Consider the following 25,507-nt stretch of genomic DNA (forward strand, 5'->3'; position numbering starts at 1 on the left):
CAATGACGTGTAATGGTTTAAAAAACTGTAAATTACCTCATCACACACCCCACTTTGTAAAGCCTCCGGTGCCCTTCTGATAAAAATATAAACATACCACCACATCCAAGACGTGGCTGACACAAGGTCCACCCTAGTGCTGTGGTCTCCATCATTGGAATGTGCCAGGGGACCCAAAGGACGGAGACCCGGACGGCTAAAACAGTGGTTACACACGGACACCAGTGAACCTCATTGACTATAATGGGGTCCGCCGGTTGTCCGCTCTTTTCAAACTGCTCTTCAACTATTTTTCTCTCAAACGATTTTTAGTGGCTTCTGCGACTGTCTCTGGTGCAGATGTGAACCAGTCTGAGCCATCTTGGGAATCCCTGAACATCCTATATCTGCTCCTGCACTGATCACTTTTAGCGTAGGTGCCATAGAGGAGGTAGCTGCTATCTTAGAAACCCATGGACATCGTAGTTTGCTTCCATTGTCACTCATAGACACCTAGGGCTTCACAGTTCAGACTAAGATTTGCTTCACATTGATGCAGAAACAACTGAAAATTGGCAGAGAGAAAAGTCCCACGCAGAGGATTTGTCTCCACTGCTTTCAGTTTAAAAATGGTAGATACCCGGCAGATGACATTATACACTGTCTACCAATAAGTATTTGGACACCTGTGGTAGAATAGAAACACAACATTTATTTATATCCAATAGTTGGTAGAACCCAGCAGATGCTTCCTTATGGATGGTATTGAGTGACACAATACTCCCGGATGCCTGGTGAAACTCCTGGTGTATGTGAGCCATCGGTTGGGTGCGGTTTCTCTGGCCAGCACTCGTCGGTCTCTATCTCCCAGTTTCGGGGATCTGCTAACTCGGGGCACATTCCGACAATCACCGTTCACCTTCCACTTTGTAATCACATAGGCCACTGTCGATTTTGGGTAATTCAGTTCGCTTGCTATGTCCCTTAAGGATCGACCATTTCTGTGGTACCCCACAATTGCCCCTTTCTTGCAATTGGACAGTTCTGCACTTTGACTAATGCCAATTCTGTTTCCTATTTAATGGTGGAAGGCGTGACGTACATCACGACCACAGATATCTTCATTTGCATGGGTGTCCAAATCCTTATTGGTAGACAGTGTAGTTAATGGGGTCTGTCAGTGTCTGTGTGTAGTCATTGTTTTAGCGGTCTGACTTTGCATTGTTCATGTCCTTCATGGACCGAAGTGACAGTGAACATAAGGCTAGTGTGAACCTAGCATATGGTATACCCAGAAGATGATTAGTGTTTCTCATGCCAATACACATCATATCAGTGCACAGTGTTTCTGAAATGTGTTGGGAAAGCAAATAACCTACAAGTCTAAAATGTAGTCCAATCTGCTAGCAGCATGTTATAGAGCAGGTGGAGCTAAGCGGTTTGATATAATAGTTCTCAGTGAAAAGACTCATTTTATCCTCTGCACAGTATGGGCTGAGGGGTCCACTGGGTGGTCTTATCTAGTGATTGTCAGGGTTCCTGGTATAGAGTGTGCATAGCAATAGCTGTCAGTCACTGAATATGACCACCCACATGATTGATAAGCCCACAATGAGATTGAAATGAGTAGATAACCAATGAGTGTATGGTCACAAGATCATTATTCTGATCATAAAAAACTAACATAATGACCGCAGCAGACAGAGCAACCTCCATCTGCATCCATCTCTATTCACTGTAATATTAAAAACAAGATGGAACCTTTCTTCTGTCTTATTTGTTTAATGCTTTAAATGGAAGAACAAGTCTTTGGTATTTGACTTGTTATTTTTATATACCTTTTACCCTTGCAGTGTTGGTAATTGTTCAGATGAGGAGTTTTCTTTTCAGAATAATTATCATAAGCAAATGCCAAAGGAAAGGTCATAGTCCTGGTCTATAGTAATAATTGCAATCTGTTTGATATAACTTCATGTTCCTGCGCTCCAAGCACTATAAACCTATGGTTTAGTTGATATTTTGTGAATATGAGACCTAAAAATGTGTTTTAGCTCCGACCTCAGATAAAGTGTGAGTCATGGACCCGGCCTTATATGAATTTGCGTTTTGGGTGATTTTCCACTAGGAACTGCTGTGATTCTCTCTGCATAGACAGATGATCACTAAACAGAAAGCGTACATACCGTATAATATAAATATACATATTATTAATATGTCAGTATTTAATGCATGTCCCACCAATGGTAAACTTGCAGTCTTGTGTGAACAATTACTTGTGTGAGAAGACCATCAGCATGTCCTAGTTTGAGACTTGCCCATTCAAATCAATGGGTCAGTGAAAAAAAACCTGACAATATACAAGAACCATCATTCAAGTGGATGAACTTCTAACCCTCCCCACCCCGATCCGTTTTTAATGGCTGTAAAACATATACACTACATGAAAAACAGACTGCTATCAATTTGTCAGGCCAGAAAAATAGACAAAATATCAGGTCTTATTTTTTAATGGACGCTATCTTTTAAGAAAGTGTGCATGTATCCAACTTACATCTCTAAAAACAGACATGTGACGGACGTTTAAAAAATATCCGTCAAACAACCGTCGCGTCCATATCCATAAGTGACTTTATTTTTGCATGCTCTGATCTTTCAGAAATGCTTTGGAATATTTACAGCCAAAACAGCAACATCTCCAGCTTTACTGTTTACATGGTTGTCACCTCATATGTCGCTCACCCCGAAATATTTTTCTATCCATAGGACACCGCTTAAGTTATTGTGTGAAAACATGAAAAGACAAATTGTTTCCAGAGCTTTCTATGGATGTAAGTCAATTTCCTATTTTAGGCATCTTTCCATAGCTATTGCATCACTTGTAGTTGTAGTTTAAAGTGTTTTCTGTGATTAAAAAATGGCCATGGAGGGAATGATATGATGTAACAAAAGCAATAACCGATTTAAGCAGTCGCTTTAGCCAGTGGTTGTCTGCAATTGCCGGCAGATGGGTATGTTATCGGTGCAGTAAAATAATCAGAGATCAGCAGGGCCTATGAAAGCAATGGTGCTGAAGTAGCAGCAGATTTAACAGTAATGGGACCCACCAGAGCAGTTGTGCTGCAATAGCCAAGGATCTAATAGTGGCAGGGCCTACCAGAGCAGTGGTGCTATAGTAGCATTAAATTTAATAGTGGCAGGGACTTCCAAAGCAGTGGTGCTGGAATAGCAAGGAATTTAATAGTGGTGGGACCTACTAGAACAGTGGTGCTGGAGTAGCAGGAGATCTAATAGTGGAGGGGCCTACCAGAGCAGTGGTGCTGGAGTATCAGGGGAATTAATAGTGGCAGGGACTACCAGGGCAGTGGTACTGGAGTAGTGGGCGATCTAATAAAAACCACTATGCCTCTTAGGTTTGGTCTCAAGTCAAAACGTTAAAAAAGTTAAAAGAATTATGCATGGTGGCTCAGTGGTTAGCGCTGTTCCCTTCAAGCACTGGGGCAACATTTGCATGGAGTTTGTATGTTCTCCCCATGTTCTCGTGGGTTTTCTCTGAGTGCTCCATTTCTCCAACACAGGCCAAAATATATTCTAGTAGGTAAATAGTTTTTCTGCAAAACAACTGACCCTGGTGCGTGTTGGGGATGAGCCCCTGTATGGTAGCCGCTAACTCCCTAACTAATACGTTTGTCATTTGTCTGACCTATACCATGCTTCTTTGGGCTCGGAAGAGCAGTACATTTTGCAGATGTCAGGAAGAAGAAGGATGGGAATCAATGTTCTGTGGATTGCTGAGGTCATAATTAATTAATTAATGAGGTCATAAATAATTTATGTTAGCATAATTAACATGTTTCTTGGCATCATGTGGTAATGACTCTTCCCGTGCTGCTTCTCTGCAGGGCTTGCATACTGTCGTCATTTGTCCACTGTCCGAACACATCTCTCGGCCCTTGTCCATCACTCAATAATTCCACCAGACAAACCTACTGATGCGTCAGGTGGCTTAACCAAAGAAGTATGGAGCAAATATCAGAAGGACATGAAGGTAAGTTATATCTCTCTGTCTACCGTATATCGTCACTGTTCTATTTTATATAATAAAGCTTAATAATTGTGTATATACCCTATCAGGGAGTTGTAAGTCATAAAGCAGAATGCCATTTGGGATCCTCTTGGCCACAGGGGATAGTAGTTATAAAGGGCATATCTCTGGAGGACCTATTCTGTTCTGCATTATACATATAATGCACTGGGGGGCGTGGCTTGCGCACGGAGCTGGACGGCAGCATGTGGTTAGAGCTCCGTCCTGAGCCAACTACGTTATCCTGATTTCATCCTGCACCTCTGGTACCCTGGACCTCCTACCCCGAGACTCTTACCTCCTGCACTGATCCGTCCACCTGGGGACTTCTGGAACGGCAATTCCACCGCGGGGTACGCCAGTGGATACATATAATGCACTGAGTTGAATGGGTGTGGTGTAATACTTAAGTTCCCCTTAGGTGTCGCTGCAGGTAAATTGAACACGAACTTCCAGGTTCTTCCACAGATTAGGGGGCTTGGTTAATGTGTTCAGGGGCAGGGCCATTGGACTCGCCCAATTTGTTTGTAGCAACAGTCTGCTCCACTGAGTACAGGTATAAAGGACTCTCCCTGGCAATGTTTAGCAGAAGCTCCGTTAAAGAGAACTTTAGAGCCTGTTTTCTGTTAAAATGAAGTAAAATAGGTTAATAAAGTGCATTACAAAAATAATCTCCAAAGACTCCAAAATAGTGAAATAACACTTACACTAAAAAAGACCCTCTGTAGATTCTATAAGGAGCCTAAACTAGTGTGTGGGATGTAGTTGCACCTTATAAATGGCTCCTCCGTCACTAATCCACTAGTCCTACTTATATGATAAAGTAATAACCTTGCCCCCAGTACCCTCGTTTGACCTCATTGGACAGCAAAGGTTACTCGTGTGCCAGCAGATTTCTGCCACTTCTTAGAATCACTGTGTGGGGCCTCATATTGACTTTTCTTTGAAATCTCTAAGCATTGTACATTGACTTTTTTCAGTGTCTTGTTCTTTTGCCGGAACGAAAATCAAAACTACATTACTTTTCTTTCCATTTATAGCCAGGTCATAAATCATTCTTTGCCATTTCCGACTTATGCTTTATACTTTTCTGACAAGATGAATTTATTGCATTATATTTGATACCAGTATCCTATTAAAATCTGACTGCTGGGGCATCTTAAACGTTAAATTCTAGATTCATCTACTGGTGACACAAACTTTGTTGCTGAAAAGAACGAGTACAACATTTCTCAGTTGCAACTCAGAGATGATAAAGACTGAATTGACTGTATAGTTTTACTTATATCCGATTCCTTAAAGGCATTGCCTGGGAGTTTTTTAAACCAGTGAATAATGGCTGCATGTATGGCACAATTGGTGCACGGGTCACGTGTGTATGGTTAGCACGTCACCACTGCAGGACAGTTAACAGGAGAGGTGGCGCTGACGCAGCGGGGGATTTACCTGGTGAGTATTAATATTTTTCTAAATTCTGGACACCCTCCTTTAAAATCTATTAGGAAACAAGACATGGACATACATGTATCAAAACTTTTTAGGGCTTTTATAGGCATCTCTGCCAACACATAAAAGAACATATAAGTATCATTAAAGGGTTCCCTCAGTCACCAAAGCATAGAAACTCATTGAGAGAAGCCTTCTACCTGATTTATTACACCATAAGTCCCCATATTTTTGTTCACTGTGAACTATATTGTATTTACTGTATGTCACACATACATTGTCTAGTGAATATGGCTATAATTGAGGGTTTCCATGGTGAGCCACACATATGTGGGTCATGGGCCACATGTGGTTCCTGAGCTACTGGTTGAGGACTGCTGCCTTATTTCCAGTGTTTGGGAAAATACTTTGGGAAAGTATTTTAAATACAAAATACTTATGACTGAAATATTTTAAATACAAATACTAAATACTACTTCAAAAGTATTTTAAAAATACTAAAATACTTGAAAAATTTAAACAAAAAAATTTGCTAAAAACAAAAAATGGAACAATTGAACATAAACCAAAAAGTGTAATATATAGGTTTAAAACATTAAAAACACAAATAAAAATCTAATCATTTTATAGGAAAAAATACTGAATTTTTTTTTTTTTTTTTTATTTGAACGGCATTGGCAACACTATTCCGATTCCCGAAAAATGTGAAATGTGCATTCAAAAAAGCCTAAAAAAATATGCGGGAAAAATATGCAGAAGCTAATTTACTGTATTTCATGACATATTCATACAGTAATATATTCACGATCGGATATTTTTTAAAAAACAAATAAATAACATGTTAAAAACGTAGAAATTGTTCATTTTTATCTTTAATACATTAACAAGTTAACGCAGCGTGGGCAAGATTCTCGTCAATTCTCGTGAATCTCGGGACACGTGAGAAAATTCTTTGAACGTATTTTTCTTGTTTTACAAAAGATATTAATTTATATTTTATATAATTATATTAATTTTTTTATTTGAAATCAGCTTTTTATTTTAATTTTTAATAGTGTGGTAAAAAATAAATTTTCCCAAAAAAAAAAAGGAAAAGGCTTTTATCACTTTCAACTCATGCACCCCTAAACCATACGTCCGGTTTTAAAAATTTGCTTCGGGGTTGGGGATTGTAAAATAAAAACCAAACAAACAATGATGTAATTAAATAACTTACCCTTAAAGCTTATGGAAGTTGGACGTTGAGTTTATTTGACCCGTGATGAACTTGTTTGGACAGGCCTTGCATACACTTTTTGTCCTGCCCCTCCGCTTCAGGTTTAGTTTTATTAATTTTGAAAAAGTTCCGTCCAAAATTGCAGGGAGATGAATCATTGTCGGTTGCGTCCCTTTCACAGGTATTACGATTTTCCTCCATTTTTTAAGTAATTTTACGGAGTGGATTACGCAACGGGATTATTAAAAACTAAAAATAAATCACACTTCACTACACGGCGGACTTGCGTTGCTGGAACGCGCTGGAATTTTCCCTCCTCTAGCCGCACCTCGCACGAGATACAAGAAACAAGAGTGATGACGTGACTCGCGCTGTTGTTTTTTTTTTGTTGTTTTTTTTTTAAGTGCGGTGTGGCGGGTTATTTAAATTACAACATTTGTTTTGAATTTAGACAGTAATTAAAATATGTAAAATACTTCCTAACAGTATTTTAATTACAAATACAAAATACTGAATAAAAAAAGTATTTTAATTACAAAATACAAATACCTGACAAGTATTTTAAATATTATTTTAATTACTTGTATTTTAAATACTCCAGAACACAAAACCCTATTGTGATATCAAAATGTCCTATTGTGATATTCACATTTAAGAATTGTGATGTCACAGTTATCCATATTGATTTCACAATAACCCGTTGTGATGGTGCAATGCCCCATTATTAATTCACAATTAAATACTGTGATGAAACAAGTAAAAACATTGTGATATCAAAGTGCCCATTATAATGTCACAATTATCTGCTGTGATGTCACAATAACCTATTGTCATGTCACAGTGTTATTAAAATCCCCCTCATAATGTTAAAATTCAACATTATGATGCCATAATACCCCATTATGATGTCACAATGTAGCATAATGATGTGTCATAATGCTTTTTAATGATGTTACAATGCCCCCTTGTGATATCACAATGCCCCACTATGATGGATGCTACAGTCAACTACTGTGATGTCACAGTCAATCATTACAACGTCGCATTTCCCCTTTGTGATGTGATAATTCCTTTTTGTGCTATCAAAATGCCCATCTGGGATGTGACAGTGCCCCTTTTCTGATTTTATAATGTACCATTGTGATGTCACTATTCACCATTGTGATGTCACGATAACCCTTTTTGATGTCACAATTAACCATTGAGATGTTACAATTTATACCTGTCATAGTGCCCTATTATAATTTCACCATGCCCCTCTGTGAAGTCACACTGCATTTTTGTGACCTCAAAATACTCCATTGTGACGCCATAGTTAACCATTGTGATGTCAAAAAATTAAATTTGAATGTCATATTATGATTTTAAAATATCCCTTTGTGATGTCACAGGCCTCACTGTGGTGTTACAGTCAACTACTATGATGTCAGTCAACCATTGCAATCTCACAGTGCCTCTCTGTGATGTCTCAGTGTACATGTTCTAATGCCCCATTTTGATGTCTTAGTGCCCCATTGTGATGTCAGAGTTAACCATCATGATGTCACAGTGCTCCATTATGATGTCACAATAACTATCGGCAGGTCACAAATACCCCATTGGGATATTACAGATAACAATTGTGATGTCACAGTGCCCCATTGCGATGACATATTTAACAACTGTGATGTCACTATACCCCCATTTTGTGTAATGAACTATGAAGTCACAAACATTTGCAGATTTGTGTGTGTGTTAGACTAGTAGTTTTGATTCATATTCAATACTAGCTGGTACCCGCGACTTCGTCTGCGGTGATTGTAGAAGTGGGTGAATACAGGCGCGGGTAAGGTTTTCGTACTGTGTATAGGGGATGGGATATGAAATGTAACTTTGTATCTTGTTTTTGCTGTAATTCTGAGAACACATGAGACTTTTGTGTTGAACGTAATTTGTATTTTAGCTGCTATACAGTGTTGGTATAATCTGTACATAGTGTCTTTGAGACAGAGGTATTTCAGGTTAATATACTTGGATATACGACATTGTATGATTTGTTATTTTCCGCCAGTACATGTAAGTTTTGGGCACAGGATACTCTTGAGCAAGCAACATAAAGTCTGGCCCTGTGCATGACAGTTTAGTAACTCCATGCGCCTCTTTGTAATAGCAATTAACCCCATCATGTCCCTCACATTAACCCTTGTGTAAGAGTTACTGATATGTGAGAGACTTGGAGGTAATAATTAAGTATCTTCATTATTGAGGTCTTTTATTAGTACCTCTATGTCTGACATAGTAGTAACCTTTATATGAGGCAGATGGGGGTTAATATGAGGGACATGATGGGGTTTATTCCTATTAATGTGAGGCACATGGAGTTACTAACACTAATCTAATAACCCCAAATGCCTGACATTAATGAGAATAGTAATCCTATGTACCTGTGTGTTTTTCAGTTTCACTTTGCTAGCAGCTTCCTCTCCTCCTCGGGGAATCTTTGCAGGGTGCAGACGGCAGGAGCAATCACTATAGCAGGCACAGACCTGAGCGATTAAGCTCCACCCCCTGGGTTTCCTGCACCCCTCTCAAAGGGGAGTGTCCTTATGCCTCAGCTCTAGCAGAGCACTGAAGGGACGCTCGGACTTCATTTAACTCTTGCAGGTCCTATGCTGCTGGTGTGTCAGTGAAATATGGCAGGAGTGCCACTCTTGGCACGTGTGCCAGGGGTTGCTGACCTCTGCTGTAGAGGGTAATATGAATTTTGTGGCTTGCTATGATCCAAAGTGTGTGAGATTGCAGAGCTAGTGATGTGAGTTTGGGTTTTGTGGGGGTCCTGGGAAAAAGTATGTGCGCTATTGTGACGAAAAGTAGCCTATTGTGCAATCCAGTGTAGTAACTATGTTTGTGGAAAATTTCAGCCAAATCGGTGGAGCGGGTTTTGCGAGATTGAGGAACAAACATCCGAACATCCAAACACACAAACCCACAAACATCCAAACTCACAAACTTTCACCTTTATAATATTACCTGTTGTTATGTCATATTGTAACCAGTGTTTATGGCCATAACTGAGGGCTCCCGTGGTCAGCCACACAGATCAGTGTCTCAGGCTACATGTGGTTCCCACGCTACTGGTTGGAGATCACAGTATTACAGGATCGCCTGTTGATTTGCCGGATCTTGTACAGTTTGGCTGGGCTCTGACTATAAAAGTTGACTATAGGGATAAGGTGTGATACTAACAGCCTATGGACAACAGAGGCAGATCCCAGTCTCAGTGATGTTCACATTGTTCAACCCTGTTTTGATTAGGATTAGCCAGTATAGTGTATGATGGACGCGACTCGTTTATAAAAAGAACTGATATGACATATACTAGAATTTGGTGTAGCACATAAAGATATCATCTGTGACATAGAAAAGCAGAGAATATATCGGTCCATTTGGTAAGTTCTGTGTGAATAAATAATAACTTGGATGACTTGGGTTCTGGAATAATGTTTCTGCTTTATAATGCGACAATTTTGTAATTGTAGCCTGTCAGAATACCAGAGGTGGGTCTGGGGCTTCATAACTACCTAGACAAAAAGGAACTCTTCATGTAAACAGACTCTTTATCAATCCAGGTGTTGGGAACGTGGTCTGAATATTTCTTTTTGACACAGAATTACAAAGAACTGGAGCTACTGAGGTTGGTGTATTACGGTGGGGTGGAACATGATATTCGCAAAGAAGTTTGGCCTTTTCTACTTGGGCATTACAAGTTTGGCATGACTAAGAAAGAAATGGATCGGGTAAGTATTTGATTTTTTTTTATTCTTCTTAAAATTTTGTAAGGGAATGTGTCTTATCGCTAAATTACCCAGATATTTTAAACATATGTTTAAGAGTTTTTGGTGATGTCTATTTACATTTCCCATGCTGCTGACCATATTTTTTTTACTTAACATTTTATTCCGTTTTAAATTATCACTGACCATATTTTCTAAAAAAGTATACCAAAATCCTGTGATTTTTACATTGTCCACTAAGCCGTGGACTATGCTACTAGCAGTTTGACACTTCCTAGTCTGGATTACAATGAAAGATAGAATCTTTATTATAGGATCCATTATTCACAATAGGTGTTGATCACAATTTATCTTCTCCCCTTCACCGCACAAAAACCTCCACATAGGTCATAGAGCATGTCTACAAAAGCTTTTGTATAGACCTTAGACCAGACTATTGAGCCTATGGTCAATGTGACTGCTGTAAAGCCTATCTCTACATGCTGATAAAAGCAGACTAGAAAAACAGATAAAAAGAATATCTATCACTATCTGATGCATTCACAAATCCCAAATAAAATATGTAGCATTATTTGAAATTGTGTCATTCCTCTTTATTTCACTTTTGCCACCATTCAAATTGGCCTAAAATCGTCCTTTATGTTATAGTGGGACTTTTAAATCACAGTGATACATTGTTGCTGCCGCAATGGTACTCTTAGGGAGAGTTCACATGGAGTAACGTGCCGCGTGATGTGGCACATAGACGCCACGTGAGCTTTTGCAGACCGTATACGCTCCCATTGATTTCAATGGGAGCCAGAATCGTATACACGGCGCTATTTTGCGGCTGTGATTTTGCGTCTGCGTGCCACATCACGCGGCACGTTACTCCGTGTGAACTCTCCCTTAGGGTATGTTCACACTGAGAAATATGGAGCTGATTCTGATGTGAATTCTGCCTCGAAATCCGCTCCAAATTCCGTCTAAATCTCCTCTGAAACGGTAGGCCAGCCAAGACCTCACACTTTATTATTCCGATTGTATATGAGTCTTATCAGCAATTTTACCTTCAAATTTTGCCTAAATGAATCCTATAGAATATAGTCTTGGATTGGAAGAGTGGATATTTGCAGTAACAATTTGCTCGTGATGAGATGTGTAGTCAAGAAAAAGCACAAAGAAAGAAAATCTATAAACATAAATATAAGGCTAAGGTTAAGTAAGTGCTTTTTTATGTGGACCCCACAAATGGAGACACGAATATGCAATTATTCCAAAGTGTCTGAATGGCAAAACAGTCATGTAGGAAACACGTGAGCAGTGAGTGAGTGGGCACGGACCTGATCATATTATTTTAACTTTAAGAATGCAATAGTTATGGAGCTTAAAGGAAAGCAAACTGGGAATATTTTAAATGTATGTCTGGTGCATATTTTGGTGTATTTTTGGCATATGGTGGCATATTTAAGCCATGTGCCCACTTTCTAAGAATCCAAACCCACATGTCTAGCCTTGCTGCACCAAAGTTGCACCATGTTTACGCGAGCATAAAGTCATAACCATAATAGTAAATCAGGATCATAGCATTTTTGCAGTGCAGTACTCCTGTTCTCAGTCTGATGTGACTGCATACAACTATAGTATTTTTATGCCAAGACTGACTCTTGTTCGACTGAAATTGGGTCCAGCTTCAGCAACCGATGGAAATCTGCACTAAGGAAAGCTGTATCTGGCCATGTATTTCACACGTAGCATAAAACTGCTCACTTTATCATTTCCATCACAAAAGCAGACTCATACAGTTGTTGCCATACAGATGTTGTGTATATTTTTATATCAACACTTGGATTAAAAAACTCTAAATGTTTTTGTTCTTAACCAAAGGTTGATGAAGCCATTGCTTCCAGGTACCAAAAGGTGATGGCAGAGTGGAAAGCTTGCGAGGTGATAGTCAAGCAGCGGGAGAAGGAATCCCACTCGGCCATTTATGCTAAACTATCTTCGGGTAGTAGTATTGACAGCCACGTCCAACGTCTCATTCACCGGGACTCTACCATTAGTAACGATGTAAGGAACCTGGAATTTTCTTGCTTAACTATAAATTGTATTAACTTTGCATTTTTATGACAATTGTCCTGTAACCAGTGAAATGACACATATTCTATGCCAAAATTGTGCTTAGTTGTTCAACTGCCTGGGATGAACACTGAAGCAAGCTGTGGTTGTCATTGGGATCATCCTGGTATGAATCCAACCACAGGGAACATCTGCACAGTTTTGTATGTGCTCCCATTATTCGTGTGGGTTTTGTCTAGGTACTGCCACACTTAAAGGGGTTATTTGGGAATTGGACAAACCACTTTGGAGGGGTAACAGAAAAAAAAGATCCTTACCTATCTATAAACTTCCTTTGTCCGTTGAAGTGGGCCCAGTGACTTCACTCACATATGTCACATGGAGTGCAAGACTTTTAGCATTCACACTACACAAGGACCAAATGGACACCAATGGCAGACAATGGATTAATGGGGACAGTTGAGTATGATTATTATTGTTACACCTCCATCATGACATAGGGACACAGGGTTGTGAGGCTACAATGGATACAGAGGCAACGATCACTACTGTATATGTTGGCGTTATATACGCAATGGAAAATAAAGGAATAAGTAAGCTAACATATGTAGGATGACTTTCTCGATAACGTTATGTTCAGCAGTTCAGTACTTGGGCTCTCTTAGTGAAGCTAAGCATGCAGAAAGTCTGTGATTTCTGTCTCCAGTCGGCAGGAGTTAAACACTTTCATAGCTGATTTGACTTTAACACCATATTGTTTCATATTGTGCAGCTTATGAGGGAAAAGCACTTTCAAGAACGGTCAGCGGAGATATAAGACTTTAACTACAAGCAGCATTACTACAGGGACAGTATTGCAATGTATTATTTATGTGGCTACAAGCCTGTTACTTACCACAGGAGGCCGTGATTTATACTTCATGAATCTCTCGAATACAAATGCGCTAATATGCAGAATTCATGGTACAAATAAATCTCATTTAGTGACATTTCTTTCTGGGATTATTGTATATCCGAGCTGAGTCGTATCCGGTAATTTATGTCCTCCACTTTATGAGCAGCCATTTATTTAGTACTGATTGATGGAAGTTCCAGCATCGTTAATACTCCTTAGAAGGAAGCTTATTCAGAAGAGCTCACAAACATTGTGGAGATGATGAAAGTTAATGTGTAGCCTCCGACTATTCCTTTAGTGCTGCAAGACTTGCATCAAATGTGCCAAAATTTGTTGTGAGCCTTTGACCAGGGTCAGAGCAGGACTATGGGATCTACCATTATATTCAAGATTTAGGGGTTAGGCCATGAAAAACTATTATTGCTGTTTCTCTACTCCACCGATCATGGGAACAGTGATCCTGCGTCCTAAAAACTAATGAAGCACACTATTCAAAGTTTATGGAACAGATAGATAGTTGATGGATGTGGTTGACTGCAAACATCACTTGCTATTAGACATTATTGATATATCCTATGTGTGCATTGATAATAGTATAACATAAGATGATGTGTAAGTGTTCTTCAAAACCCAATGGTGGGCACAAGAGACTACAGTCTGAGGCCAACTATTACTCTAACTAGCATATGTTGTAAACCATACAAAGTCGACATGGTCATGTAAAAGAATAAAAGTTATGTTTAATCCTATTTCACATCTTTAACACATATCTATATGTGTTTGTCAGGTTTTTATGTCTACAGAAGAAATAGATACAGACAGAGATCTGAAATGTCGGAACGATAAAACCTCCACACTCACCACTACAGCTGGTACTCCATCTGCTATGGTGGCCGCTGAACCACAGCAGTCAGTGGAGTTTGATTCTCCAGATTCTGGTCTTCCCTCTTCTCGAAATTACTCTGTGACTTCTGGGATTCTTTCCAGCATTGATGATCAGCAAAGCATATGCTTTGAGGAAGAAGAATCCAGCACGGAGTCTGATAGGACAGAAATGAGTTTGGGGCCACCACGAAAAACCAAGGGAGTTCTAAAGATGCAGGATTCTATATGTGAAGAGCAGCTGTGCTCCCAGCTAGAGTATTTAAACAATTCGGAGGACATCTCTTCTATGTGCCCTACGTCGTATACAGTAAGTAGCGGCAGATGTGCTATAAGTAACATCCTCCCTCTAAAGTGACCCATGTCTTTTGATTTGCTGTTAGTGTTTAGATCATAAATTCCTATTTTCCATATAAATTTTGCCTGGATTGTTCTGCTTGATATTTTTTTAACGTTATGCTCTCTCCATTAGATAGAATTGTTGGACACTATTGCCTTAAACTTACATCGAATTGATAAAGATGTGCAGAGATGTGATAGGAATTACTGGTATTTCACCTCGGATAATTTAGAAAAGCTTCGGAACATCATGTGCAGGTACATAATTCCTGAGCAACTTCATCTTTGTGTATTTGTCATGTATGAAATGCCTGTACAAAATCAGCTGTTCCCTTGATATTATTATGATAATGTAGGACTTTTATCTGCACTGATTTATACTATAACGCTTTATCTGTATTGATACAAATTGTCTGCCCTTTCTTGATATTTCCATTTCAGGAAGATTAAACATTGGAGAGAATTTACTAATACAGTAGGTCAGTCAATGGATAGTCTAAAAATGCTCTAGATGTATCATAGTTACTGATGCTAGTGATAAATATGACACATCTTTAGGCAAATTGTATCTCAATTTTACGCCAAAATTTTGGGGAAATGCATGGAGCACATTGCTACATCTTAAGTCATGCCAAGTGACTTTGACAAGAGATTGCCCTTTTTGAACATGGTAGAAAGAAGTGTCTACAGTCACAGCAAAGTGGATAGGATTATAGCGAATCCCATCATCACTTTGTGTTAAAATATGCGCAGTGCACATGACTTTATCTTGATGGTTTTGGATATCACAGGATGTCTATTATACTTATGGAAACGCCGTTTCCCTATGGGGGCATTCACACGATGTAACGCGGCACTGATTCTTGCACGATAATTCGCGTAAGGATCAGCGCTGCAAAACAGAATTCCATTGACTTCAATGGGTTCCATTGAACACGCGTAACGCATTGAAATCAAAGGGTTAAAAAGCCTCCCATTGATTTCAATGTGTTACGTGCGTTCAACGGTACCCTTTGAAGACAATGGAGTTCTGTTTTGCAGCGCTGATCCTTTGAATAAGTATCAGAACCTATAACTCAGATTAAGGGATTATGGTTGTAATGGAGATGCAGAAAATATCTCATAATTGAATCTTGCTCCTTTCATCTGTATACAGCTATGTATGGGAGCACCTGGATGTAGGGTATGTCCAAGGAATGTGTGACCTGCTGGCTCCATTAATGGTGGTATTAGATAATGGTAAGTAACACTGCACTAAACACACCCAAACTTTAAAGCGGTTGTTCTAGGATCCTAAGGATAGGCCATAAATATCTGCCCGCTGTACAGGGCAGCTGCTGACACCCTGACTATACACAACACGGGGCTGGAAGCAGTTGATTCTGTGCCCTCTGTAGTGGCCGGGCACCAGTTCAGTAGTTCAGCTCTATTGAAGTCAATGGGGCTGAGCTGTTGTAGTAACATCCAGTCATTATGTAGGGATGACTGCTATCTGCTTCTGAAAATGTGTTGTGTATAGTAGAGGCATCAGAAGTGGCCCTGTATATCTGATCGGAGCAGAGATGATTTGTCGGCCCCCTATAAAACATATATTTGTGGCCTATCCTAAAGATAGGCCATGAAATCCTAAATTCTGGACAACTCCTTTAAGCTATGCATGCACTGTGAAACAAAATATATGAATTATTTAGGGGAACACTAAAACGTAAAAATAAAAATACTAGGAGTATTTTTTTTACTTTCTAATCCATTTAATCTCCCTTTCCCATCTCCTCCATTTAGACTCTGTGACCAAAGAGTTTGAGGATGTAGTAATAAATCAGTTATTTAGCAAGAATACTTTTCATGTATAAAAATAATCATATTGATGTTACCAGCAACACCACTATGTACTATTTGAGTACACAGTCCCCTTACATCTTGTTACTCCATGGTTAAAGGGGTTGCGCTGTTATGGACTCTTATGCCATATCCACAGGACAAGGGATATGTGTCAGATTGCTGGAGGACAGGGGAACGACAGTCGCCTGCGCTATCTATGCGTTTCCGTGACCAGCTCATTAGCATCTATGGAGATGCTCGGATTGTAGAAGTGACAGTCACACAAGCACAAGGAGGCCTTAAGGGGGACTTTTGTTCCCCCCATCATCCTGATAACAGGGGGACCCAGTGATTGGCCTCCCAACAACTGAACACTTTTCCCCTATCCAGTGGATAGAGGATAAATGTCCATGATGGCACAACCCTTTTACCATAGCAAAAGTCACGCTGCATTACTTTTGGTGTCTTTAGAATTTGAATTTACTCATACAAGTAGTGGTGGAGCAGATTTTTGTTGCTGTGGATTGTGTGGCATAATTCGAATGCTGAAAAATTCCACAACGTATGGAGCATGCTGTGACGTTTACTACATATGTTCTTAGCCTTGTCATGTAGGTAGTAAATAATGATACATTCTGTCTATAGATTTAATGGCATACAGCTGTTTTACCCAACTCATGAAGAGAATGAGTCAAAACTTCCCAAATGGAGGTGCCATGGACATACACTTTGCAAACATGAGATCTTTGATCCAGGTGAGTTCTACATTTACCTTAGGGTGCCTTCACATGGAGTTACACTCCGTGCTTTTTGTTACATTTTACACGTATGAACTCAATGGCTAACTACGTTTTACACGTGTATTTTTACACATGTAAAATGGACAAAAAGCACAGAGCGTAACTCCATGTGAAGGCACCCTTAGATATCATTTCTGTAATGAATGTGTTTTTTTTAATCTTTTATGTACTGAAGGTACTATGGAGTTTTGTAGGATATAGGTGGTTATTATATATACATAATTGCTGGGATATTTCACATTGATACTCGGTTCACTGTCACAGTGTGGGTCTGTTGTGGTGATAGTCCGATTTTGCCAGTGGCATTACGTGTAGGAGCACGCAGCACCATTAAACTCAGCATGTAAGTTAGCAGGCTTCTCGCACATGAAGTATTAGGCTAGGTTCACACTTGTGCCAGCCTCTCTATCGTTCAGTTAAGCCAGAGGAACCAAATGATGAAGAGCCCCTCCACTTAAACAGCAGTTACCAGAGGACACCCATGGACCCCACAGACTATATTGGGGTCCGTCGGCTTTCCACCATTTTTATACTTAGACTGGCAATGTTTGGGGGACTGATGTGATCCTAGCCTTAGTCCTTTGAAATACTTAAATACTTTGAGTTGGTTGTAAATGGTTGAATGTAATCTTAGAAAAAAAAAGTGAATGTATTTATGGAAAGATGTACAACAGAAAGTGGAAAATAAAGTCAGACTTTTTGAAGCACTGCCAGAAAAGAAAAACTGCAACTTTTGGTCAGGTTGCACCCGAGGTAAATTAAGGTTTTAGGAGGCATTCACATGGAGTAAAGTGGTGCTGATTCTACCATGATAACTCGCGGCAGAATCAGCGCTGATAAAAAGACTCCCATTGACTTCAATGGGTTCCGTCTTACGTGCGGAACACATTGAAATAAATGGGAGGCTTTTTAACACATTGATTTCAATGTGATCCCCGTGGAAGATGGAACCCATTGAAGTCAATGGGAGTCTTTTTATCAGCGCTGATTCTGCCACAAGTTATCGTGGCAGAATCAGCGCCACTTTACTCCCTAAATCTACCTTACCTCTAGCTGGAAAAGATTTAAGATTCTGCCACACAATGTAGAGGGGATAGAAAATGGTGAAGGAAATCCAAGTTTTGATACGTTTCCAAGTGTCTTTCAACAACACACAATCATGTGAAGAACAACTAGTAGTAGCAACAGGAAACCAAGATTTTTCTAAGAATATTTACAAAAGGATCATCGCGGCCATATTAAATAATTTATGCTGCTGGGTTTTATTTTAAAGAAAACATGTTTTCAAAATTCATAAAAAGATAATGTAATGATATTATCCTAAACGATCAACTAATCAGTAAGTATTATAAAGTTACCATAACACTGATCTTTATAGTGTTCCCGATTAGAATTTTATTACACTAATTATTAAGTTGATGAACATAATCAGAGAAAAGTTAATTTTCTGTCATGATAAAACACTAATTTTATTCAGAGCTGCCATAATCATTAGTCTGCGCTCGTCTCATATCAGGTTTGCTCAAGAGAGCCGTAGTAATGAAACATAATATATTTATCGGCACTAGCTGCATTTCTAGTGGGATTATCTTTTTTTGTAAGAGTAAACATGTCTTCTCTCCCCCCTCCCCTTACAGCTATGTCCCCATGATCATTGTTCAAAGACAAAATTTCCAAAGAATGAGTATATTATAAAGTTAGAGCATGCAGATACCGTATATTAACTCTTATATTGGTATGCGTTGTTTTATTCTATTTTTTCCCATTGACATAGCCATATCAGGGGCACACATACCAGTGGTGCTACCTGTAACTGCACAAGGGCTCAGTACATCAGGGGACCCTAACAATCGGGGATTGTTAGACACAAGAGGATGTTCTCTGCTTAGACGTTAGTAAACAAAGGGCCCGTAAGGGTCAGTGCACACACAGTTTTTTGGCACTGATATTGATGCTGAAAACGCCTCAAAATCAGCCTCCAAAAAAGCCTACCAATAGAGATCTGCAAATGACACATCTTTTTTCTTTCTTTCAACAATGGTTTTCTTGCCATTTTTAAAGTCCAGATTTGTGGAGTGCATGAATTAAAGTTGTCCCGAGGACAGATTCTCCTACCTGAGCTGTGGATTTCTGCAGCTCCTCCAGAGTGACCATGGGCCTCTTGGCTGCTTCTCTGACCTGTGCTCTCCTTACTCAATCTGTTAGTTTAGGTGGATGGCCATGTCTTGGAAGGTTTTCAGTTGTAGAGTATTTTTTCCATTTTTGGATGATGGATTGAACAGTGCTCCTTGGGATACTTAAAGTCTTGGATATGTCTTTATAACCTAACCCCGCTTTAAACTTTTCCACAACTTTATCTCTGATCTGTCTGGTGGGTTCCTTGCTCTTCATGATACAGTTTGTTCACTAGTGTTCTCTAACAAACCTCTGAGGCCATCACAGAACAGGTGTATTTATTCTGAGACTAAATTACACACAGCCTGACTCTATTAACTAATTAAGTGACTTCTAAAAGCAAATGATTGCAATGGATTTTACTTAGGGGTATCAGAGTATAAGGGGCTGAAGATTTATGCACGTCACACTTTGCAGATTTTTATTTGATTAAAATTTTGAAAACCATGGATCATTTTCCTTCCACTTCACAATTATCTGCTACTTTTTGTTGGTCTATCACTTAGACTCTCAATAACATACATTTAAGTTTATGGTTGTAAGGTGACAAAATGTGAAAATGTTCAAAGTGTATGAATACTTTTGCAAGACATATTGCCTGTATATTGCCACAAACATGCTTGATAGTTGATATCAGTTTCCTCTAGTGAAATTCTGTATTGGGTTCTCAACATGACATTCATGGCCAAATCACTGTTTTGCCTCATTTGTCTAGTGCACTTTGTTCCAGAACTCCTGCTGTTTTCCTACATGCTAGTGGTGTGGGGAAGTTAACTCGGTAGAAGCTGTGGTGCGGACCCAACCAGTCAGAGACAGGGACACAGATCTTGCAGCAAAGCAGTTTATTTAAGAAAAACAGCAAAATAAATAATCCTTTATGTCAGGCAGAAAAAATTAGCAAAATAAAATACAGCCTTAACTTCAGGCTAAATGACGTCAAACAAAATCTAACTCGTCTGAGTGATAAAAAAAAACCCAGAAAAATACTAGCTGTATTTGTGACTTACTACCAGCCACACGAATCAAATGAAAAACAAAACAAAACACCGTACCATACTCAAGGCTCTCAGTGTCAGGACAGACTCAGTCACTTCCTCTCCTCCAAGGATCTACCCTGAAGTGCAGGCTCTGCAGCCTTTTATGGGCCAGTAATGAGCCTATGACCCACACCTGGAGCTGAAACCTATTCCACACCCACCCTGGACCACACATAATTCAGGAATCTGGGGCCGATATAGCGGGACTCCAGCACTTTGCCTTTCACCTTCTCAAAGTGGGTATACTTTTGTCTTTCGGTGATGTTCCTACTAATAGAGACAACTGTACGATGCCAGACACTTCTTCAGTAAAGCCTTTTTGTTGCTGCCCAGAAATCCATCTAGTTGTTCTCTTATGTTCTGCAACATGGTGATATGATACATGATAAGAACACAATTCCATATGGAGAATCTTGTTAGATTTACTGAGAATGTCATGTATTCTTTTGTAACTTACGCAGTAAATTTTTTTTCCAGATTTTGGACTCCGAGCTCTTTGAACTCATGCACCAGAATGGAGACTACACACATTTCTACTTCTGTTATCGTTGGTTTCTTCTTGATTTCAAAAGAGGTATTCTTAATCTGCTTGTACAACCAGTCTTTACTGGGTATTTTGTCTGTCCAATAGTTACCAGATTTAACCCATGATAAAGGGGAGGGGAACTGATCTTTCTTACAGGAGGTCCAAAATTGCTAATAAACAGGTGTCATAAGCAGAAAGAATATGCTGATAATACAGTATGCATAGAGGATGGCACATGATCTCTTTTGTCCTGACTACAGTCATGACCATGTGTCTAAAGTTCACTATTTTACATCATTATACTTTTTTTGGTTGACCAGAATACAATAGCTAAACCTTTCCCATACGGACATGTACCATTTTTACTCTCTTCTACATAACTTGTATTATGTGTCCTTTTTGGCAGAATTGTTGTATGAAGATGTATTCGCTGTTTGGGAAGTGATTTGGGCAGCCAGACTAATCTCTTCAGAACATTTTGTATTGTTTATCGCTCTTGCTCTTGTGCAAGTTTATCGAGAGATTGTCCGAGACAACAACATGGATTTTACAGATATAATCAAGTTTTTTAATGGTAAGCAACTTACATGACATTTTGATGGTTTTAAAGTAATTGAAAGCAATTTTATTCCATTTTTTTTATATTTATTGCACTGAATAAATTGTGATGTATTAAAAAGTATTCACCCAAATTACATAGCCATGCTGTAAATCTCTGATCAGTGCAGTTGCTATCTCTGGAACATCACCTATTCAGAGACCAGTAGTCCAGTGACCTGTGTTTCTCTACAGAATGTGTTTCCCAAACTGCAGCTCTTCAGCGGTTGATAAACTACAACTTCCCTGACCACCACAGTCTGTAGTTTTGAATTTAATAGAGAGGTGGCTGTGCTTTCAACTCCATTAAGGCTGAGGTCAGATGGGGTTTTTTAGTCCAGATTTTTTTATTTTTTTTTATGTAGATTGTGAGCCCCACATAGAGCTCACAATATATGTTTTTCCCTATCAGTATGTCTTTGGAATACGGTATGAAAATCCATGCAAACACAGGGAGAACATACAAACTCCTTGCAGATGGTTTTTTTCCCTTGGCGAGATTTGAACACCAGGACTCCAGCACTGCAAGGCTGCAGCGCTAACCACTGAGCCACTATGTGGCCTTTCTTTTGGTCCGGAGTTTGATGTGGAGGCCGCCTCAGACCAAAAAATGGGTAGCCGTGACTGGATGCCGGTGCAGTGCACTGGCATCCAGTCGCAGCACTCCACTCCGGATTAGGCCCAAATGAATGGGCCGCAGCATCCGCCTGAAGAAAGAGCATGTCGCTTCTTTTTTCCGGGAGAGACAACAAACCGCTCACGGTAAAAGGAACCTATTGATTTCAATGGGAGGCTAACAGCAACGATATTTCCTACACCTAGGCCATACATTCAAAGCTGGCAGTGCAGTATATACAGTCCAGCAATATATAAAACCGCGAGTGCTAGAGGACACGAAACACCCTCTGTAACTCATGGAAAACCCATTTAAAGCAATAACCCATTTAGTTATCATTAAAGAATGTAAGAAAATGTTGGGAAAGGCAAAATGTTTAGTGGTTTGATGCACAAAAGTGTATTATTGTAGTGGTACTAATCTCATTGCTACAAATGGACATGACTTGGATCATGTAGGCATCAGAAAACATCCATACAAATAAATGGCACTTGCAATTCTTGATGGTAATATAAATAGATAGGCAGATGTCTTCTTAACCACTATAAATGAGAGCTGCCATTGGTCATATATAATTCATGAATTTTCGTCAAACCTGTTTTGCAGAATTTGACTCATTTGATTTTTCCATTCTCATAGCAGCAGTTTATTCTCCTCACCATATTGAGAACACATGTATGCTCAGCTGAGCTTGAAGGTGCATGTATATGAATCTAGAGGGGTGGAAGGTATAGCAGTCAGCTGATGACCAATATCTTCAGAGGATCTCTAACTTATTCTTGCTTCTTGCTTTGCTAGAAATGGCTGAGCACCACGACGCACAGCTCATTCTGAGGATAGCCCGGGAACTAGTTCACAAGGTACAAACTCTGATTGAAAACAAATGAGGAACTTCCATATTAACTGAAGACCAACAATGGCAGGATCTTTATCTAGAGGTGCTCAAGGGGCCTTCAACTGTGTCCAGCGGCAGCAGAACTCATCTTCTCTTACCCTGTATATCAATGTTAATGTTTCAGGATGTATAACATTTCTCACTTTGTAGAAAGACTTTACCAGTTCCAAGAAAACAAGGTCTGGACTTTACATATCTAACAGTGCCCCATTTCAGTGAAACGGGAATAAATATCAGAAGGTACCAGACCTTGTGCACCCTTGATTTCCACGCTGCTGTAATAGTGGGAGTAAATCCTTGTCTTCTGAGACTGAAATCTTACCCTGTATTGGCCAAGGAATTTTAAAAAATCTTCTGCTTTCAGTTGACTTCCTCAGAGGACCAATGCCATATGAAGCCCTTTACAAATGATGTTAGGTTAATGTTCTGTACTTTGTTCCGCATGCAGATGTGTCTCTATACTCCACTGTGACTATTATGAAGGGCTGTTTAGATAAACACCCAGGCATGTGATGGGCGGTGTGGTCTATAACTAACAAATTCTTCATATATCAACTGCCGGAACAACGAAACCTGATGAGTAAATGGTGCGTTCACTCTGACGGCAGCTTAGGCCTATTTCGAAGTCAAGGACGTTACACAATTTTTTATGCCTTTGCCTATCACATGAGACTTGAAGGTTGGATTAGGAGTGACCATGTGACCCGCTTTCACAAGTGCTTTGGTGATGATCATAAAATGTTATCAAGTTGGTGATCTTTTAGTGTATGAAAGGGAAACAGAGTGACCTGTATATGAGCGAGAGATTCACAAATTGTAAGCGTTCTCAGGTGGTTTATACATAGATTTCCCGTACAGAGATGCTAGATGACCAGTGACACCTCCATATTTCACATAACACAGTTGGTAAAAAAGATAACAAGTTAGCAAGATTATTTTTGACGTTACATTGAATCGGACTGCACATCATTTTTTTTGTTTGTTTTTGAAGGGCTGTTTTGTGGACAAGAAATGGTGCATGTACTTTAGATGGTGACCTGTCTGTAACCTATGGTTTATTTGGAGTACCTGATCTGTTTTGTTGAAGTTACGTCTGTATTAGATTTTTCAAAGAAATGCAGTATTATTTATGAGTGGGGAACTATGGTGCATGATGGATGCATGTATGTTCTCTGTCAGTGTAAGGACTCTTCTGTACTTTATCTGTTCATTATGCCATTATTTTCTTAGCACTTTACCAAGATGTATACTGAGAAGGCTTCAGCGAAATCATAATCTTCCACAATGTGAAAAATTAGGTAAATAGCAAAAAAAAAGCTCATTTGTTTCCTCTTTCTTGCAGGTAGACAAGGTTTAGCAAAGGGGCAAAGCTTAACTGTATTTTGTCCTCCTACAGACAGAGCACAGCAAGGAGGCTCCTGCTTTAGCCAGTTGTCTTAGAACCAAAATAGGACAGTGAGGAGGAGGAAGGAAGTTGAGCTGCAAGAAAATTGTTTTATTATACTTCTCAGTTGTAATGGTAATATAAGACAGAATGGGACAAGTGGAAGGAAAAAGATTAAGGCTGAGGCCCCACCTTGAGGAAACGCAGCTTTTTTTGTTGCAGATTTTGCTGTGGTTTTTTTGAGCCAAAGTCAGGAGTAGATTGAGCAGAAGTATAAGAACTTCTTATATACTTCCTATTCCTTTTGTAGTTATTCTTGGCTTTCGCTCCAAAAAATGCAACAAAATCTGCAACAAAAAAAGCAGTGTTTCCGCAATGTGGGGCCACAGCCTGAAAGAGGTTTTCCTTTAATATATATATATAGGTTATATACCTGTACGGAATGTATTTAACCATTCTATGCAAGCCAAAGGGAGTTTTTCAAAGTGCAAACTGTGCAACATCTTTTAAGGTGCTTATCTTGGGAGAGTTTCTCTATGGCCTTGTTCACATGGGGCATAGGACCGCGTATTTTGGTCCTGATTCTGATGCGGGAAGCCGCATCAGAATTCAACCAAAATGTGCCTGCCACGACTGTCGCGGCTCCTGCCAGTCACAGCTTCCCCCTCCAGAGTAGGCTCAAATGAATGGGCCTAGTCCGGAGGGTGCTGTCACGAGGTGGACACCGGGGCTGAAGAAAGGCAGCTCGCTTCTTTTTTCCCTGAGCTGGAACATACTGCTCACGGAAAAAAGGAATCTAGTGGTCTACATAGACCTCTATTGCGAGGGGGCAGATTCTGAGGTGGATTCAGCGTTAGAATCCGCCCCCTCTTGCCCCCTGTGAATGAGCCCTAAGTGTGTGAATAGACATGAATGGGAAGTGATGGTTATATTGCTGTATGAGTTCCTCCAAAAGAAAACTAATATCCACGTACTTATGTTGGGGAA

The 25,507-nt window shown here is 39.6% G+C and overlaps 1 protein-coding gene across 6 annotated transcripts in view; it reads left to right on the forward strand.

Annotated features, from left to right (window-relative positions):
- SGSM2 (small G protein signaling modulator 2) overlaps nt 1–23,674 on the forward strand; it is a 268,214-nt gene extending 244,540 nt beyond the window's left edge. For all 6 annotated transcript variants that reach the window (XM_075263816.1, XM_075263817.1, XM_075263821.1 and 3 more), the window contains 11 exons: nt 2,743–2,807; nt 3,879–4,024; nt 10,370–10,498; nt 12,362–12,544; nt 14,236–14,640; nt 14,803–14,927; nt 15,826–15,908; nt 17,136–17,245; nt 20,980–21,076; nt 21,435–21,602; nt 23,040–23,674. In XM_075263816.1, coding sequence (XP_075119917.1) covers nt 2,743–2,807; nt 3,879–4,024; nt 10,370–10,498; nt 12,362–12,544; nt 14,236–14,640; nt 14,803–14,927; nt 15,826–15,908; nt 17,136–17,245; nt 20,980–21,076; nt 21,435–21,602; nt 23,040–23,128 — 1,600 coding nt within the window. In that variant the 3' untranslated portion in view covers nt 23,129–23,674. The remainder of the gene's footprint in view (nt 1–2,742; nt 2,808–3,878; nt 4,025–10,369; nt 10,499–12,361; nt 12,545–14,235; nt 14,641–14,802; nt 14,928–15,825; nt 15,909–17,135; nt 17,246–20,979; nt 21,077–21,434; nt 21,603–23,039) is intronic.
- Nucleotides 23,675–25,507: the final 1,833 nt, after the last annotated feature.

This window comes from Leptodactylus fuscus, chromosome 2, assembly GCF_031893055.1.
Source record: "Leptodactylus fuscus isolate aLepFus1 chromosome 2, aLepFus1.hap2, whole genome shotgun sequence".
Lineage (NCBI taxonomy): Eukaryota > Metazoa > Chordata > Amphibia > Anura > Leptodactylidae > Leptodactylus > Leptodactylus fuscus.